This window comes from Marmota monax, unplaced genomic scaffold (assembly GCF_021218885.2).
Source record: "Marmota monax isolate L192 unplaced genomic scaffold, Marmota_monax_Labrador192_F-V1.1 WCK01_AAM20220418_F8-fsc00010, whole genome shotgun sequence".
Classification (NCBI taxonomy): domain Eukaryota; kingdom Metazoa; phylum Chordata; class Mammalia; order Rodentia; family Sciuridae; genus Marmota; species Marmota monax.
Window position 1 is genome coordinate 16,478,100 of NW_026692321.1, and position 19,629 is coordinate 16,497,728.

The following is a 19,629-nucleotide window of genomic DNA, read 5'->3' on the forward strand; positions in this document are numbered from 1 at the left end:
CTCATCCCCAGAGAAGCAGCTGACTGCCAGCAACTGCCTGGGTGTGCTGGCCATGGCTGAGGCCATGCAGTGCAGCGAGCTCTACCACATGGCCAAGGCCTTTGCGCTGCAGATCTTCCCTGAGGTGGCGGCCCAGGAGGAGATCCTCAGCATCTCCAAGGACGACTTCATCGCCTACGTCTCCAATGATAGCCTTAACACCAAGGCTGAGGAGCTGGTGTACGAGACGGTCATCAAGTGGATCAAGAAGGACCCTGCATCACGTGCACAGGTGGGTCTGCCCATCCCTGCACTTTCTCCCTGGGTTTGGGGAGGCTCTTCAGCAAGGAGGAAGGAAGGTGAGAGCCAGGATCACCTGCCTGACCAGCAGGGGGTGGAAGTGAGCCAGAAGATTAAGGTTGGCCCTGTCCTTCTCCCGCACACATACCAGCCGTAGAGAAAGAAAGGTTTAGAGATGAACATGAGTCATCAGAGGGTCCTTCAGAACTGCCATTCCACCTTGAAGGAGACCCAGGCCGCCCACAGGGCCTCAGGGAGAAGTGGAAGCCTGAGCAGGGTGCTTGGGTCTCCCAAGAGATCAAACTCAACAGGAGGAGCACCCAGCCATGCTCTGGTGATTAAGTGGGTGGAAAGCACCTAGATAGACCAATTGGTACCCACACAAGAGATGGGAGACCACTGCATGCATGACAGGAGAGAATATAAGACCCTCAGAGGGAACAGCTGGAAGAAACAAGGCTAGTCTGGGGAGCAAGGGAAGGACGCCGTGTCTCCAGGGTAGGCCCCAAGTCACAAGGAGCCACTGGGTCTATGCACACCCCATAAAGCCCTGGCTGGAGGTCCTGCTCAGAGGGAATTGCTTTGGTTCTCATGGATGAGGAACCAAGGTGTCGGCGCAGCTTCAGGAAGCTCTCAGGAGTGTTCAGGAGGCACCCAGAGAACAGCAGGTGGCACAGTGGCCCAGAAGTGAGGGCCCAAGCAAGAAGAACAAGAGGGAAGCCACACCCCAGAAGAAGCTGAGGTTGAGTGGCAGATGAGAAGGTCTGTGACATTTCACTGGGAACAAGAAGAAGGACAAGGACAAGAGGGATGGACGGGGTGTATTGGGTGGACAGGGATGATTTTCCCCCACACCCATCCAGTCACGGAGCCTAGGAGAATGAGCTCCATGGACTGATCAGGTAGGGAGGGAGCAAGATTTATTTTTACAGGAAAGAAGTTAGGTTGAGCAGCTAATAACGTGACTGCCACAATTTGCTACAACTCCCCAGTCTGTCCTTTGCCCAGAGCTCTTTCCTGTACTTCAGACATTTGTCTGCAGTCACCTACTGGGCATTTGAAGCAGGGTGTCCCCAAGCCCATCTCACTCACCAGGTCCAAATCCCACACCTCTTCCCATGTTCCTTATTTCAGTCCTGCTCACAGCCAGAGACAGGGCCTGGGTCCCTCCCACACTGTCCATTCATTGACCACTTGGTGCTCAATTCTGCCTCCTTCCTCCCTCTTCGGTGGATGATTTCCCCTCTCCCCGCAGCAACCGCATCTCACCAGGATTGGTGTGATCATCTCCGCAGTGATTTCCCTGCGTCCGTCTTGCTCCTTCCAAATCCGTTTTCCACCGTACAGACTGTGTGCTAAAGAGCAAATTGGATCACATCCTCTCTCACTTTAAAATTCTTCATTAGTCCCACATCAACTTGCAGGAGAATATACACGGTCTGGCCAGGGTGAGGTCACACAGGACCGCCTCTGAGAACCTCTGCAGGCTCACTGCTCCCCACACTCACAGTTCAACAAAAGCCTTTTACATCCACCAAGAACAAACCCCCGTTACTTCCCGAATGCACCACTCCCTTTCACTCTCCCATGCCTCTATGGGCTTTGAAAGTCTGCCTCCTTCCACCTTCCACCTGGCAGAGGTCACCAATCCTTGCATACCCAGCCCAGATACCATCTGCTCCATGACACCTCTCACTCCTGTGCCCATGGCAGCCTTACCCCCACTCAGGCACCTTTTCTGCAGTGCCTTTTATGTAACTGCACCCAGTTAAACTGTGGACACCTTGAAGTCAGTGATGGGGTCTCCAGATCTCCGAGTCCCCAGTAGTGAGCTTAATGTGTGACACCAAGTGGTCACTAGTTATTCATTGACTGAAACAAAGTGGAGGCGAGCAGTTTGCCAGACAGCAGGGGAGATCCAAGTCAGTCCAGAAAAGCCTTTAGCACAGGGGAGAGGGTCCAAGAGCAGATTTGAGATGAGGCAACACCATGAGAGTTCTGTTGCTGGGGAGATGCCAGCTCAGTTACCTGACAGTTGCTTCTCCCTTAAGCAGTTCTGGGTTCTCGCACTCGCTCCCAAGTCCCTGCCACACTCACTCCTCTTTGGAGCTCTTGCCTCCTGGTTTCAGCCCTGGGCGGCCTGGTGAGCAGCAGGGCCCATGACCTGGTGTGTGTGGAAACGAGGAGCTGATGACATGCATGGAGGGTCCACCATGGGCCAGCTGCAGCCACCAGGCCGCTGCCTCTGCCGCTGGGTCCCTTGGTCTCTGTCTAGGCTGGACAGGGCAGTGCCTGCACTTCTACGCCACACACCGACTGGAATTATCTGCTTTGGGGGACTCCACACCTCTTGTTTCCTTCCTCTCCTTACGACTTACAGGAGGTGGCTCCCTCCTGGGAGTCTGATCCGTGTCTCCCTCACCCTGCAGTACGCAGCCGAGCTCCTGGCCGCTGTCCGCCTCCCCTTCATCCACCCCAGCTACCTGCTCAACGTGGTGGACAACGAGGAGCTGATCAAGTCTTCAGAAGCCTGCCGGGACCTGGTCAATGAAGCCAAACGCTACCACATGTTGCCCCACGCCCGCCAGGAGATGCAGACGCCCCGGACACGGCCCCGCCTCTCAGCAGGTATGGAGGGACACGCCCGGGCCCCCACCCCCACCAGCAGCAGGTGCTGTGGGGTCAGCCGGCTCTGGGTGGTCCCCCAGAGAGAAGCCAGGCACAGATGGTGATGACGTCAGGATGTGTCCCAAGGGTGCCCATCCATGTCCCTGCAGGTGTGGCCGAGGTCATCGTTTTGGTTGGGGGCCGTCAGATGGTGGGGATGACCCAGCGCTCACTGGTGGCTGTCACCTGCTGGAACCCGCAGAACAACAAGTGGTACCCCTTGGCCTCGCTGCCTTTCTATGACCGAGAGTTCTTCAGTGTAGTGAGTGCCGGGGACAACATCTACCTCTCAGGTGAGGCCCCTCAGGGCTCGGGTGGGGACTGGACATGGGCTGACCGCTGCCCACATGGCAGGGCTGAGGGAGGCCAAGGCCCACAGATGTCCACTTTGCAGGTGAAGCCTTCTCCCTCTGACCCTGGGAGTGGGCCGGTGGACCTGGGGCCCTTCCTTAGCCCCTGCGTGCTCTCTGTACCCCCGTGCTGCCTACAGGTGGGATGGAATCAGGGGTGACGCTGGCTGATGTTTGGTGCTACATGTCCTTGCTTGATAACTGGAACCTGGTCTCCAGAATGACCGTCCCACGCTGTCGGCACAATAGCCTTGTCTACGATGGGAAGATTTACACCCTTGGGGGACTTGGCGTGGCAGGCAACGTGGACCACGTGGAGAGGTGAGGAGGCCACAGTCCAGCAGGGGCATTCTCTCAGTCACTGAAAGCCACCAATACCCACCCAATGCCAGTGTTCTGCAGCCTGGACTGTCCAGAGGCCACCATCCCAGGCTCTTCAAACAATGGTGGTAGAGGACACAGGATATGAGCTAGAAACAGGCAGAAAGACATCTGCGGGGCACTCCTATGGGTATCCCATTTAGACAAGATGAACACCTAAGACCCAGTCACAAAAAGGCACGGGATGAGCTTGGCTATACTGTCCAGACAGTCAGGGGACTCCCTGGACTACAAGCACCAGCCCAGAGATTGGCTGGAATTCAGGGGCAAAGCTGGGACCAATAGCCAAAACTGGGACATTCCAGTGACAGTGCCTCCTTGTCCCTGCCAAACAGGGGTCACACACTAGGAAGCTCCCTGCCTCCCTCCACCCCACACATCCCAGAAATCTGTAGTAATGAAGGGTCACTACACATAAACTGAGTGATTTGGGGGCACAGTCTGGCCAACCTTCTAGAATTCTCCAGAATAAAATGTAAGCCAGTGAGCCCAGACTCATGTGTGTGTTAGCCTGCCCTCTGCTGGAAGTTCCAATTTGATTTCCTCCCCAGGCACTTATGTAGGGTCAGGTAAAGGAACAAGGGACAAAGGTGGGCGCTTCTCTGGGGGAAATACTAAGCTCCTTTCCTCAGAGTCAGGGAGACTGCTCTCACGGAGAACAGACACCTGGGGGGAGCTTCGTGAGTCAGCACAAGAACAGGAAGGCCCCGTCCTGCTTTTGGAGAAGCCAGTGCCCCAGAGAGTGACAAGTAAGGCTGACCTGGCCCCAAATTATAATCCAGGAGGTCACAGTGAAGTTCATCAGAGTCCTTCCCCCATATCCCTCCTGCAGTCTGGCCACCACCCCGGCCCACGCCATCAGTCACACCACAAAGCACACCTTCCCATGTGACAGCTTTTGCCTGTGGAGCCACACATACCCCCCAATTCATATATTCCCCACTTTGGTGGCTAATTGGACATTTGACAAATGTTACAGCCACAATGGTTTCAGAGTGAGACAGGCTCTGAATGTTCATTGCGGGCTTTTAACTCCCCCAAGTGGAGCCCAGAGATGGCTCAGTAACGACACTTAATCGTCATTGATTTGAAGATAATAGGGAATCCCTATGTGGTCATGGGGGTATTAATACTGCTGTTGGACGTGGACCAGCCTTGACGCTGGGGCCTTCATTGCGACCCAAGCCTTCCAGAAGCATCAGCTTACAATCATTTGTCACCCAGTAATAAACACATGAAGAAGGAGACATTCTCTATGGAGGAGTAAACTGAGCTGGATCCGTTTCCCTGCCTTGCTCGCTTTTGTCAGCCATTTTTAATCTCCTAAGTCACTGGTTACTCATTTTGCAAACTTATACTTGTTGATAAATACGGGAATCTGTTCGAGGATCAAACGCTCTGACTAAGAGGTAGAGACAAGCTCCACTTCTCTCTGGCCCTGGAGCTCTTCTCTAAAGGGAGTTGGGGGACAGTTTGACTGTACAAGCCTTTGGGGTGAGGAGGGGGACTGAGCCTTCCTGATGGATGAGAAACATCAGCTCAGCACCATGTGAGTAAGCCCACCTTGGGAGCCCCCAGTGGGTAGAGGAGCAGTCCAGTTCAAGAGGAAGCCCCAAGGGGTGCTGAGCTCTTCCTCAGCCCACAAGGATCAGTCAGCTGTCCTTGCAGGGACAGGATGCATACTTGAAGACCACTGGGTGGTGTGCATGTAAGGTGGGTGGCAGATGCAGGGATAGGGACACCTACTGCTTCCCAAGGAGCGTAGCCCCTTTGGGTCAGTCATTTTCTGTGCTACATGGTGGCAATGATGAGAATTCAGGGTGATAGGAAGGTCAGTGTAATGGGGACAGACATGAGAGTGCTTTGTTCCCCAGGAAGCACTAATGGTACAAATTGCTATTATATTGATAATGAATGAGATATATGTTGCATTATAATTATATTACATTACTGTATTACAGGAATAGAGCAAGATTATATAATTATAGATTAAAACAACAGTGCCATAGACAAAGCTGTGTTACATCATTATATAAATAACTGGGTCTAATATTTTATAGTAATATATTGCAGTAGCTGTGGTTACTGGATAAATGATAGTGGAGCGCCTCACTCGGCGGGGTCATTTGCATGTCATTAGCATATCCTTCTCAAGCAGGAAGCTGACAGATTGAGCTGACGGGAGGGCTCATGGCTTGGCAATCAGCCACCTGGAATAACAAGCTCTCAGGAAATTTGTGTTTGTCGGAATGTGCCATTATACTGAAAGACTGAGGACTAACAACCACATAATCTTCCTCTGTCTCCCAGCTCCTTCTGCAGGAGTTCTTTGGATCTCTGCCATATTGGCTTAAAAAATAGATATCTGAACTTCTGACACTGTCCAAAAAGACACTTACTTCACTGCCTATTAGCCACATATCATCCATCTGTGGCTGAATGGAATCAGCCCTGCTGCCCTTTAAGATACTTCAGTCTCTTCTCAAATCCAACCAAGCCCAGTGCTATAGGCCATGTGGCTGTCCCCTCCCTTACTCTCGGAGCCAGAGGCCCATGCCACGCAAGACCCTCTTCCTGGGGCACTGAGCTCTGACCACATTATAGGTCCTCTCCAAAGGAGGCTCACAGGGAAAGTGGGCACAGTGTGCTTCCCAGGAAAGTATACAGGAAAAACCAACTCTAGTGCTGCAGGAAGCTGACACTGGGCCCCACCTTGGACCCAGGCAGACATGGAGCAGTGGACAGCATGGTGAGTGGTAGATGCCACCCCACTGGAAGGTCTGGAGTTAGCGCTGGAACGGCAGGAGTCAGACAAAAGCCTTGTGAGGGCCGTCAGCCCCCAGGGAACACCTGACAGTGACCCTGATGGGGGAAAGAAGCTGTCCCTTGAAGAAAGACCTCGAAGATCCCATCCCTTGGCAAGGCTGCTTACTCCCGGCTCTGCCCTTCTCAGCAGCTGTTCCCTGCCCGTGTGTCCCTGTCTTGAGCTCATGGTCCCTCACTTCTCCATCCTTTGCTACTACGGCGGGTGTCTGGCAGATGGGCTCAGCCAGCTCTTTGCCTTCTCCACACCTCCCCTGGGGCTGGTGGGGAAAATCCCATGCCCTGTGGACTAGCTCTGCCACACACTGAGGCCAGCTCCACCAGAGCTAGATGCTGTGAGGCAGTCTTGTTAGGTGTCCCTGGCTAGCCATGTCCCCCATCTCAAGAGCAGGCATTTTTCCTCCACACCTCTCTCCTCAAAGTTCTGACCCACACACCACTCTCCCTCTCTGATTCCTGCTTCCCAGAGAAAACAGAGCCATCAGTCGAGATCTCGTGTTTTCCTGCCCTCACTCCTATAGATGTGTGGCACTTGTACCATCACGCCTCCCTCTTTCCTGCCCTTTCTGCATTCACTCTGCATTTGCCAGATCTACTAGAAGCCTTACATCATCAGCTCTGGCCATGAACTTGAATTCCTGGGCTTAAGCAACCCTCCCACCTCCTGAGTGCTGGGACTAAAGGCACACACCATCACACCCAGCTTCCTCTCTCTTTCTTATACAGTTGTCCCTTGGTACCCACAGAGGATTGGTTCTAGGGCCCCTGCAGAGTATTCACATCTGAAGATGCTCAAGCCCCTTATATAAATGGCATAGTCTTTGCATATAATTTACATATATCCTCCCATATACTTTAAATAATTGAATCATTACTTATCATACCAATACAATGTAAATGCTATGTAAATAGTTGCTATACTGTACTGTTTAGGGAGTGACAAGGAAAAAATGTCTGTACATGCTTAGGACAGACACAATTTCTTTTCAAATGTTTTCTATCTACAGTTGGTTGAATCCGTGGATGTGGAATGAACAGATATGGAGGACCAGCTGCATATTTAATTTTTCCTTATCCAGTTGGGCTCCTTCCTGTCAGCATGTAAACACAATCAAACCTTGTCTCCAAAATTAAAACAAAACCTGTGGTGTGCTGGAGCTGGTTCAATTGAGAGTCAATTGTTAAAACTTCAGAAACTGCACTAGTTGTCAATCCCAGCTATTATTGCAAATTAAGTTATATACACATTCAATTATATATAAAGAAGAAAGGTGATCCCTACTCCAAACTCATCGCTTCCTAATTATCCACTGCTGTCCACTCTTGAGGTTCTTTGTGCAGTGGTACCTCCGTATGGAAGAGAGTCTGGACCGTGGTGGCCAGTCTGTCTTTTCCCTACTCTGCTGTCCCATGGGTAGCTTGAGATTCACATCACAGAAATCAGCAAGTGCTACATGCCAAGACTTTTTCCACAGAGAAGTGGTTGGTAAACATTAATTGCGGTCCACTGACAGAACCCCCTCTCCACTCCATATTCCTTTCTGGTGCCACTCTCTCCCCGCCTCTTCCCAGCTAAGTTTCCTCCAGAGTGGTCTACACCCGCTGTCTCTACCACTCAGCCACACACAACTGCTTCTATACCTCTCATTCCGCCTAGATGCCCACCCTTGACCACAGGACACCAGGGACCTGCCTGAGACTTTGTGTCCTCTCATCCCACCCTCCACTCCCAAAGCCCATTACCTCTTATTGCACACCACTGGCTGTTGATACCCCAGCTGCCCTTCTGAGGGCTCCTCTCAGCTCTCCTCTTCATGGCCAACCCCCTACCCAGAGCATGTCCTCGGTCTTGCACCCACTCACGCTGCTGCAGGACACTCCTTAGTTCCGGTTTCCGCTTTCACCAGTGATCCCAAAGGTGCTTATTCAATCCAGACCCATATACCCAACTGCCCACATGACATCCTAACCTGTGGCCCACAAATACTTTAAATTCTTTTCAGTTAAAACTGAAATCACTTCCTTCCCCAACCTCAGTTCTGTCCTGCCAGTATTGCCGCCTCTGTCCAGTTTTCCGAGGCACAGACCCTGTGTCGTCCTGGGCCCTGGCATCCTGACAGTGATCCTACCCTCTCTCCAACCTCTCCTGCTCGTGTTTCCTTAAGCTCTTGTTAGCTCTTGACCCAGGCCACTGTCACTTCTCACCAAGCTTCCTGTAACACACCCGTCTAGCCAGTCTTCCTCCTCCCAGCCTCCTCGCTGAGGTTCACTCTCCACCCTGCAGCCGCAGCGATCCTGAGTCTAGGTTTGATCGTGTTATTTCCTTGCTTAAACATCAGGGCTTCCCACTGCCCTCTAGACAAAGCCCAAACAATCCCTGAGTCTGGCACAAATGGCCTTTTAATCTACCCCAAACTCCAGCCACTACCTGACAAATGCTCCCAAATGCCATGTGTCCACTCCTCTCCCTTCACCTGCACTGTTTCTTGAGCCCATCCACACGTGCTCCTTCCCCCCAGTTGGAGCTCGATCCCCCTTCCAGGCACACCCCAGAATCACAATTGCAGGAGGCCCAACTCCACCTGAACACCAGCTGGGTGTCCCTGCTGCATGCGCTCTGGCCCCTCACCTCATGCCACTTGCCGTCCTGCTGACACAGCAGATGCTCAGGGCAGGACTGCCACAGGGAAAGGCAGGACCAAGCTGGATAGCGCAGGCTGGCCGGCCACGGCCAGTAGCCCCCAGTGAGCAGAGGTAGGAGTCTGCAGAGAGGTTGGGCAGGCGGAGAAGAGGTCCACTGAGGCTCCAGAGGAGGCCAAGAGTGCCAGTTTGGAGTGACCCTGGGAGGTCTCAAGGGACTCATCCCAGAGCCCTGTCGCAGGCTCAGGTTACACTGGTGATGCTGCAGGCAGGAAGCAGGTGGCTATGACCCCCACCTTGCACAAGCCCCTTCTCCTTTCTTCTCACTACAGGTATGACACCATCACCAACCAGTGGGAGGCGGTGGCCCCTCTGCCCAAGGCAGTACATTCGGCAGCGGCCACGGTGTGCGGAGGCAAGATCTACGTGTTCGGCGGGGTGAACGAGGCAGGTCGGGCCGCAGGTGTCCTCCAGTCCTACGTTCCACAGAGCAACACATGGAGCTTCATCGAATCCCCGATGATAGGTGCGGACCAGCAGTCTCCTCAACCCAGGCCAATGTGGGGTCTCCACCTCACTGACTTAGTCCATCTCAATGTACAGGCCTAGAGTCAGGCTGAGCCCAATAGCTGTGCAGACTCAGGTCTGAGGGGGGCAGGGGTGGGTTCTCCCCAAGCCCAGGAGCAGCCAGGGGTCCCAGCACCTGGAGAAGGGCAATCTGGTCATGGTTCCAGGTGTGCCTGGCTCAGGCCTGTCCTCAGGAAGTCTTTCTAGCTCCTTCCCGGAGGGACAGGGGGCATCTGCTGGGAAAAAAAGGGGAGGAAGGGTTGGATGAAATGACCTGCCTGACCTGCTGTCTTCACAGACAACAAGTATGCACCTGCTGTCACCCTCAATGGCTTGGTGTTCATCCTGGGTGGGGCTTATGCCAGAGCCACCACCATCTACGACCCAGAAAAAGGGAACATCAAGGCAGGCCCAAACATGAATCACTCTCGCCAGTTCTGCAGGTAAGAGGCTCAACGGGTGTTGTGAGGGAGGAGGAGAGAGATGGGGGACGAGAGGAGAGGTGTGACCACAAGATTTATCACCATTCCAATGCCAAAGGAATCTCCTACCCAGAGCAGAGAGACAGATGTCAGGGCTGGAGTAGGGTGTGGAGCATCCAAGGGCAGCCATAGCAGCCCCTGGCTCAGAAGCCCCAGCCTGAAGCTCCAGCTGAAATTAGAAATGAAATGTCTCCTAGAGGCATGGAGGCCATCTTTTTCCTAGTGAAAGGTGAGGTTCCCCCATCCCCTAAAACTGCCTGCCAGAGCTTGGCAGGGACAAGTGGCTTCTTGGGAGGATGCTGTAGTCACATACATGATCCCTATGCCTCTCTGGAGGTTCAAAGACAAGAGGCAGGATTCCCAGTCACGTGCCTAGTGTTAAATTAGATCAGGCCCTTAACTCTAACCTGATCCAAGCAGCAGGAAGATTCTGTGTGCACAACACAAGAAGATGCTCAATAAAGGCTCAGCGACCTGAGCGGAGCACCTATAAAGAGACAGCTCCTCTCCCAGGCTCATTAGTCAACTGGCAGTGCTGGGAAGGAGGCTAGTGAACATGAACACCTCCATGCTTGGAGGGAGGTGTAGCAGGATGTCCTGGTTGTCCCTGAAGGAGAGGCGTTTTGTGCCAGCCCAGGTCAGAAGGCAGAGACAAACTTTGCCAGAGGGTGCAGGCAGCCAGCAACAGACTCAGTGTACTGAGTCTTATCTCCAGGTCCAAGTTGGAAGCTAATTATTTACCCGCTCCCCTCTGACAGCGCTGTGGTGCTTGATGGCAAGATTTATGCAACTGGAGGCATCGTGAGCAGTGAGGGGCCCGCCCTGGGCAACATGGAAGCCTATGAGCCTGCAACCAACACCTGGACCCTCCTACCCCACATGCCCTGCCCTGTGTTCAGACATGGCTGTGTCGTGATAAAGAAATATATTCAAAGCGGCTGACATCAGCTGAGCGCCCGTGACAAAACTGTGGACAACTCTGGTGAGGCAAATGATATATCCAATGATAATTTTTCAGCAACATCAATAAGAGGCCAACAAAACAAAATCAAGGAACTCACTGCGCTAAACATTTTTGAATATTCTCTACATTGAATGTAGAAAATCATCCTCGCCTATTGGGTGAATGGGGCACAGCGCTCCAGGCTGCAGGAACCTGGAAAAAGCCAGGGCTTGCTGGTTCCTGGGGAGGCGCTTGCTCTGAATGGGGGCGCTCGCTCTGCCCGGTGCAATAGTTTCACATATTTTTCAACTGGGAGGGAGAAGCTGTTTTTTTCCTTCCTACAGAGCAAGCTTGATCCCTAAACCACCCTAGATCAGTTATCCTATGACAATATTAGGCATCAGGCTCTTTTGGAATAAGATCAAAGTGTCCTTATCACTTTGATTCCTACTTTTGTTTTTTAACCAATCTACACTTTCAGTGGCCGAGAGAAAATGAGGGACAGGACTGTGCAGCACGAGGCCTAGGAGGCTGCTAGTCCCCACTGGGACCGAAGAGAAGTCCAGCTGCCTGTGCAGAGCCAGGGATGGCAGCCACAGGGACTGCTGGGGAGAGCCGTCTGTCCTTCATGGGTTTTTCTACCATGTTTTTGCTGGAGAAGGACAAGGTGGCTGTGCTAGCTTTCTCCTAAACAATATGAAGTATTTAGATTTCCAAGGCATTTTCTTGATAAACAAAAGGCTATTTTTAAGTACTGAGAGAAAGAGGAGGCCACAAGAGGGAGGATGTGGGAATTCCCAAAGCTCTTTGTAGGTAGTGCCAGAGGGGGGCATTTGCTCTCATTTTTCTATGTGCAGAATAGAGGATCTCTCCTGGGGTGGGCCATGCCCCCACTTTATTTTTGGAAAAAGTAACTCCCAGACAGCCCCGTAAAGACTGTGCCTCATCGAGGCACTGACTGAGGAAGAAGGGTCAGTTCCAGAAGGATGTGGTTCCTGACACCAGTCCAGCTCCCTCCATGAGGTAAAGCTGGGGACCCAGGCTGGGGGAAGGGATGGAGGGAGGGAGGGAGAACAAATGTCTACAAAGCACAGGAGACTATTTTTGATATTATAGCTATATATTAAGGCACCTGCCACAAGAGCTCTCAGGATGGGGACAGCCTTCTTAAGACGAGCCATGACAGCCGAGGCCCAGGGGCACGAGCAGAATCACTCTTCTTGTCACGTATTAACCCGAGAAAAGGGAAGCCAGATGGTGGGGAGTCACTCCGAGGCTCAAAAGAAGGCCTTCCCGCTAGTCCTTAGACCCTCAAACCTCTCCCGGTCATCAGTTTCCATTCCAGGGCAGGAAGAAGGCCGCCGCTGCCACCGCGCTGTTTAGTTGAAGTTGGTACCAAATACACATTTACCATTTTTCTATCTGGGAGGTCAGCTTGCCATCACGTCATCATAAGAACTTTTAAAAGGAGAAAGAAGACATGCTTTCCATCTTCCGTATGTGATGACACAAAATTCCAGTTCCAATGTCGGGCATCAACTTCCAGCACTACAAGCGTGGCTCCCACTTGGACAAGATACCGAGCTTCGTTATGCAGTTTTTAATATTATTTATTATTTTAAAAAGTAATAAGCACAAAACTACATACATTGTATGTCATTTAAAGTATTTATGTCAAACAGGGTGCAAGTGTGAACCCAAGGACTGGAGCACAAATTCCTAACTGCCTGGGGCAGGGCTAATGTTAGCATTGGTGTGCGTCTGCCTCCAAGGGAGGTGCTAGCGGTCAACAGACTCCACACGAATGACACTGAAATTCCGTTTCTCTCCTCATCTATCACACTGGAGCAAAACTGGCTATTTCTGTGAATGATATAAAACAGGGTTCTCTGTAATGGTATTGTACATAGTATATGTTTATTGTTAAGTTCTTGTTATATTATAATAAATATATTTATAGATCTAGACTTGGAAGCCAACGCAATCTTTGTGTGCCATTATCTTTGCCACAGTGACATGAAACCTCTGCCTAGGCCTGATCTTCGTTTCAGATGTCAGCAGTCTGGGTTCTCTTAGACTTTCATGCAGATTTTGATGATTAGAAAGTCGGGCTCCTTAGCAAGGCCATGTAGGGAGCTAGGAAGCCAACAGTAAAGGACAACTGGAGGTCAAAGTGGAAAGGGCGTGCACACACTCTGAACAGACTGTGAGGCCACTCCTTTAGTGTAAGTTATCTTCTTATTACACTGGTGCATCTAAAAGCCTCAAAGCCAGCTTCCCACTATATCACTCCTGTGCCTGGGACTTTTTTTTTAAACTGTGCCAGAGCCACATGACAACTCCAACCATCAGCCTAAGAACACGTTTTCATGAAAAACGTTCGTTTCTCACCCTAAAGCCCAGTCAGGGTAGCCTCCCTGCCTTCCTCCATTGGCTGGATACATCCTCGAACCTTTTGCACATACCTATTTACTATGCCATGGACACCCATGCGAGACTTCCCAGGAAGAGAAGGTAGACTGCCAGGTGGGATTGCTCACTGCAGGAAAGGAGTTCAGATTTAATAGACTGCTACACCAAGGGAGGTTTCCTAGTATTGCCATCCATGCAAAGTCTCACACATCCTGAATCTTGAAATTGTACCAAGATCCAGTGCCTCCTTGAAAGAAAAAGCTTAAAGAAGGTGGGTCAGGTAGGTGAGAGAGGGGGTTCTCTTGAGAACTTGACTGGGGCCTCATGATGAGTGGGCCACACATTTCTCAATACATAATTGCAATGAAATCCTCAGGAGCAGCAGTCCTAGAGGAAAGGATGGAGACTGTCTAGAAGATGCCCATCATTTAGAGCTAAAATTATAACCCGGGGGGGGGGGGTCAAGCAATTATTTTGTTAGTTCCATCTTGTCTACCCCATTTCTCTAAAGGAAGGGAAATGTTCTCTAGGCCTATGAAGAATCTGTATACTTTAGACTTAACTCTGGTTAGTAAACATATTACATTTCATCACAGAAGATGTGTGTGCACCATATTAGCCCACATACCATGAAGAGTGTCCAGGCATAACCATGAGATCTGGCAACAATGCTGAGAAAGTTCTTTGTAACAGCCACAAACAGAAGACAGTTTACATTGTGTGTGTGTGTGTGTGTGTGTTTTCATTAATTTTTTTTAAACACATAGCCAAAACAAGAAGTCAGGAAAAATATTTGCAGACCATATGATACAGAATTAATCTTTATTAAAAAGCCCAAAATGCAATAAGAAAATGTTAAATAATTCCAGCAAAAACAAACAGGTCCTAGATCTACATAGGAGGAAATGTGGCCAATAAATACATAACAAAAAGTTCAACATTTGTAGTTACCAAATAATAAAAATCAAAATAATTAGGTAATATCTTGAACCTACTAAATTAGCTCCCTCAGCCTAAAAGGGGGTACTCCAAGTGCTGATGAGGAGCAGTGAGATTTGCAAGCAGTACAAGGGCTCCGCAAACAGCAAGATGGCAGGCACCGGGTTATCGGGAGTCTGAGGGATGTTCATCCAGAGCCAGTGAATCCATTTCTGGGCAATCATAAGAACATAATACAAACTATGGGGAAACAATGCAAACAATTATAATACTAATTCCCAGGACTTCACGCATGCTAGGCAAGTGTCCTAACATAGACCACATCTCCAGCTCCTGCATAAATATATACATATATTTTTTAAAAAATAAGGAACAAAAAGTAATCTCTCCCCTATTTTTCAACCAGAAATTTTCTTTTGTGAAGATCATCACAAAAAATGGGAGAATTAGAAAGGGTTCAAAGTAAAGTAACCAAGAGAATTACAATAGGTTGCCATGTATTTTAGTGCTAAAACTCTGGAATGAGCTACCAAGACCCTTGTGAATGTCTTCTCTAACCAAATCTTAATAACTTTTTATCCTCAACTACCTTAAAAGGCAGAGGGCCTGGTCTTCCGTCTTTAAGAAGTGAAGGGAACAACAGGTCAATCGATCTGAGGAAACAATGGCAGCAAAGTTAAGTGACTTGTCCTGTAACCAATAGGTGTGCTCCTTGTTCTCTACATAAACATCATGAAATTTAATCCTCAATCATCCTGCAGGGGAGAAAAAAAAATCCCTCAGGAGTGGCCCTCCTCATTCTACAGCTGAGCTCACAGGACTCCATGACATCAGGCCGAGGTGGTCTACGGTACATCAGTGTTCCAATCTGGCATAGTGAGACTCCAGAGAGCCTGTGAAAACCACATGGCCCCCAAGGCTGCCTGCAGTTGCTTAGCTCCTATGACTCCAAGCCCGAAGCTCCGTCCTCCTTCCCAAGCTACTTCAGAAAGGTGCAGTAGGAAAACAGAGGCCTCTGTGGATGAATAGGCATTCACCTCCTTTAGAAATAGTACTCTTTAGACCATTTAGAAGTAACTATTTGAATGCACACAGTAGGGTTGAGTTTTTGCAGGCAAGGACATGTCCTGTATCCTACCATAGGCAACTTGCACTGGTGCTAGCAGCAGTCGCATTAGCCAACCCTACCGGCAATCATAAAAAAATATTTTGAGTCATGAAAAAGTATAAGCAAGGCCACAATTTTGTGCACTGCTTTAGCCATCCCTGTTGTCTACAGATGACAGTTTTTGTTAAAGGGCCTTCATTTATTATGTGTACAGTCTGTTCTTGGTGAAGCTAGCAATTGCTCAAATTCAAGCAATTGCTCAAATTCAAGCTGTGTACCGGAGCAGCCATTAGTACTGTCTCCTAAGGATTTCAGCCCTGGGGATTTTGTGTCCCTGTCAGTAAAAAAAATTAGTCATTGAAGCTCTTCAGCTCACCTCCTACATTCCCCAGTCCCTTTCTATCATAACTGTCTCATTTTAAGCCCTGATCTCTTCTTGCCTTAACTGTTGCTATAACCCTCCTTTTGTTTTTACTAACAGCTTGTTGACATATAAATCACATATCAAATTCACTCTTTTAAAAGACCAATTTAGTGGTTTTAGCATATTCACAGTTGAACTCATAGCCCTTTAACAAAACACCACCACTGCACCACATTCCATCACCCCAAAAAGAAACCTGCACCCATTAGCAGTCACTGCCCAACTCCCTACCCTGACCCCCCGCAACAACTAATCTCCTTTCTGTCTCTACAGATATGCCTGCAATGGACATTTCATATAAATGGAATCAAGAGAATATGTGACCTTGTTCCTGGCTTCTTTCACTTAATATAGTACTCTCAAGACTCATCCATGTTGTAACATGTATCAGTATTTCTTTTTATGATCAAATAATGTTTAATTACAGGTATATAAAATGGATACAATATGAAAATTGATATTCACATGTTCACCAGTTATTAGACATTTGGATAATATGAATAATGCTGCTTTGAATAATCATATACAAGGTTTTCCTTGCTATAAACTCTATAGTAAAAAATGGAATGCATTCATTTTAGTAAAGTGAATGTAGCAGTTTTCCCAACTTATTTAGCTACAACCCTCCCTATCTTTCTTCTCTTCTAAATTATGATACAAGCTCAAATAATCAGATAGGATTCTGAAGTCAACGAACTCTTTGAAAGTATATCAGAAAGTTAAAGTAATATCATGAAAAAGATTCAGAAGCAAAATTTTAGAATTCTTAAGAAAGATGAATTCTCAAAATATTTATTTGTGATGCTAGCAAAACAAAATCAGTATTTTTTTTTGGGGGGGGGGGTTCCTCAGCCCTCTTAATTTTTTGTTTAGTTTGGTACCAAGGATTAAACTCAGGGGCACTTGACCATTGAGCCACATCCCCAGCCCTAATTTAAATATTTTATTTAGAGACAGGGTCCCACCAAGTTGCTTAGCACCTCACTTTTTGCTGAGGCTGGCTTTGAACTTAGGATCCCCCTGCCTCCACCTCCTGAGCCACTGGGATTAAAGGCGTGCGTGAGCCACTGTGCCAGGCTACCCTTTTCATTTTCTGATTCAAGGTCTCACTAAGTTGCTTAGGACCTCACTAAGTAGCTGAGGCTGGCTTTGAACTTGGGATCCTCCTGACTCAGCCCCCAAGTTATTGAGATTACAGCATACACCACTGTGCCCAGCAAAATCAGTATTCTATGAAGTTAACAAAATATTTTTCTGAATACAGCATAAATGTTGCTCAGGAATTTAATCCCCCAAAATTTCAGTCTTACTCACATTATAATAGTTTTTAAAAATTGGACAAAAAATGAAATAAACACATAGGAACTATTCTACATATAAGCTAAAACACTCAACCCACATATGCAATAATAGTTGGAAAAGTGTGACCTAACAGTTTCTGGAAAAGACGCTTAGACATTTTGTACTATATTGATTTTGAATGGCAGGATAATCTTCTTAAGATGGCTTTAAGAAAGAATAATCACTTGTCCTACCTATATTTAAAACTTCAAGTTTTTCACATTAATTTTAATATTTCATTAAAGTATCACATTAAAAACATAAAAACATTCTAATCAATACTTGTGTTTAGTTTAACATTTGTGTTAATAGACAAAGTTTCATCCAATTCTAGCCATAAAATCTTGATAATGTGGGTGGAAAAGGCTTTTTGATGATCTTTTCCTTTTTTGTTTCTGTGGATGAAATATTTAAGTTCAAACAACGTGGAAATAAATGTAAAGAAACATTCCAAAGATCTGAAACTGATTTTTTACAGTATGGGCAGTTACTCCTTTCTTTGCTCCATTTTATATATAATCTGTTAAAATTTAAAGTATGATAAACTACAGAGCTGACAGTTTAACTGATGCTTCCTTTAAGTATGTGACATAATTTGAGATTCCCCACCCCAAATAACCTTTATTTCAGTAACATATTTAGTACAAAGTTATTACCTGTGTGAGGAAGGAAGCAGAGGAAAGTGAACAGAATGGGGCTGAGACCCCCAGGTACTCATAGGAATGCTCAGGGGCTCTACACAGCCCGACCGCATTGAAGGCAAGGGTTACGTTGTAGATACTGAGCCTGCACGTTCTTCAGAACTAATCAGGCCAAGGCCCTATCCAGGACACAACCCCAGACTAAGAAAATTACATGGTGGAAAATCTAAATTGAGTAACACAGGAATGAAAGTGACAAAGGAAAATGAAGTCCAGACAAAAGTAGGGGAGGGAAGAAAGGCAGGAGATTGCAGAAGTGAGCAGCCACACATTAAAGACACTTAAGACACTTCCCACAAGCAACAGAAGAGAGAGCCCTTGAGCCATAAAACCAGACTTCCTTCTAAAAGTTCAAGATATTTCATATAAAAATGAGCAACTAAAGCATTGAAGGAAAATGCCATATAAATGTATTTCAAGAAAAAACTTTAAAAGGTTATTCATATGAATAATAAAGGCACTCCAGAAATACGTGCCTACAAAATACATAAAAACTATAATATCTCAACATAAAAAAGGACCTATTATAATGAGAAATAAAAGACTAATATAATCCAGAACAGCACAGCCACAGTACAGAACAATATAACTATAAGGATTAGAAAAACTCACAAAGTAGTAAAATAAATTAGGAAATATTTAAGAAATTTAAACTAGAAATAACATATAGTTCAGTAAAAAAAAAAAGTTAATAATTTATGATAAACAAAAGAGGGAAAAAAGCAGGAAGTTTTTAAAGTAACAAAGAATGAAGACATTTCTGGTCCTGGTTGAAGTAGAGTAAGCACACTCTAGTTTATCTTTCCCACTGATTACAGCTAAAAACCCTGGAGGGAAGCCATACTGATCAATTAATTGAAAAGCCTGTACATTGGGTAGGATGACGCACATGGAGGGGACTTTCCTGCATTTGCCCCTTTAGCCCATGCACCTCCCAGCTTACTCTCAAGGGAGCCAGAACGCCAGAAGAGAAACCCCAGGAATGACGGTGCCTTGTCAGGGCAGCAGTGGCAAGGATCAAAAGTATCCCTGAAAGTTCTTGGCTCTTTCCAGTCTGACCACCAGGAAAGAAGCTCAAGGAGCTTGAGAGCAGGGAAGGGATCCCAGAGAGCAGGAGGCTGGAAAAAGAGGTCCTTTAAATTACTATATGAAATCCTGAGCTGCATTTGTGAAGAACTGACCAGGACCAAGAGGGCAAAGGCTTTGAATCTGAACTGTGATGTGGACCATCCCCAGGTCCTTTGATTGGCCCCTCATGGTACACATGGGGACCACCTGTATTAATTTCCTCTGGGTACTGTAAATAGCACAAACTTAGTGGCTTACAACATTATATTTATTATCTTACGGTTCTAGGTGTCTTTACATTAATTAGGTCTACAAGGTTCCTTTTACCATGTAAGGTAACATACTCCCAGGTTCTGGGGAATAGGTCATGGACATCTAATTGGGGAGTCATCTAATTATTCAGACTACCACAGGGATACAACAGAAAGGCACTACAAAACTTTGAGCCAACAGAAAGTAGGCCAGGGCTTTTGGTCTGAACCTACCCAGTTTGATTGTCTGCTA

The 19,629-nt window shown here is 47.9% G+C and overlaps 1 protein-coding gene across 1 annotated transcript in view; it reads left to right on the forward strand.

Moving 5' to 3' along the window:
- Klhl29 (kelch like family member 29) overlaps positions 1–13,099 on the forward strand; it is a 282,372-nt gene extending 269,273 nt beyond the window's left edge. Inside the window, exons 8-14 of the mRNA XM_046441335.2 lie at positions 12–271; positions 2,709–2,907; positions 3,057–3,239; positions 3,437–3,617; positions 9,473–9,666; positions 10,006–10,150; positions 10,948–13,099. Coding sequence (XP_046297291.1) covers positions 12–271; positions 2,709–2,907; positions 3,057–3,239; positions 3,437–3,617; positions 9,473–9,666; positions 10,006–10,150; positions 10,948–11,131 — 1,346 coding nt within the window. The 3' untranslated portion in view covers positions 11,132–13,099. The remainder of the gene's footprint in view (positions 1–11; positions 272–2,708; positions 2,908–3,056; positions 3,240–3,436; positions 3,618–9,472; positions 9,667–10,005; positions 10,151–10,947) is intronic.
- The last annotated feature ends 6,530 nt before the right edge of the window (positions 13,100–19,629 follow it).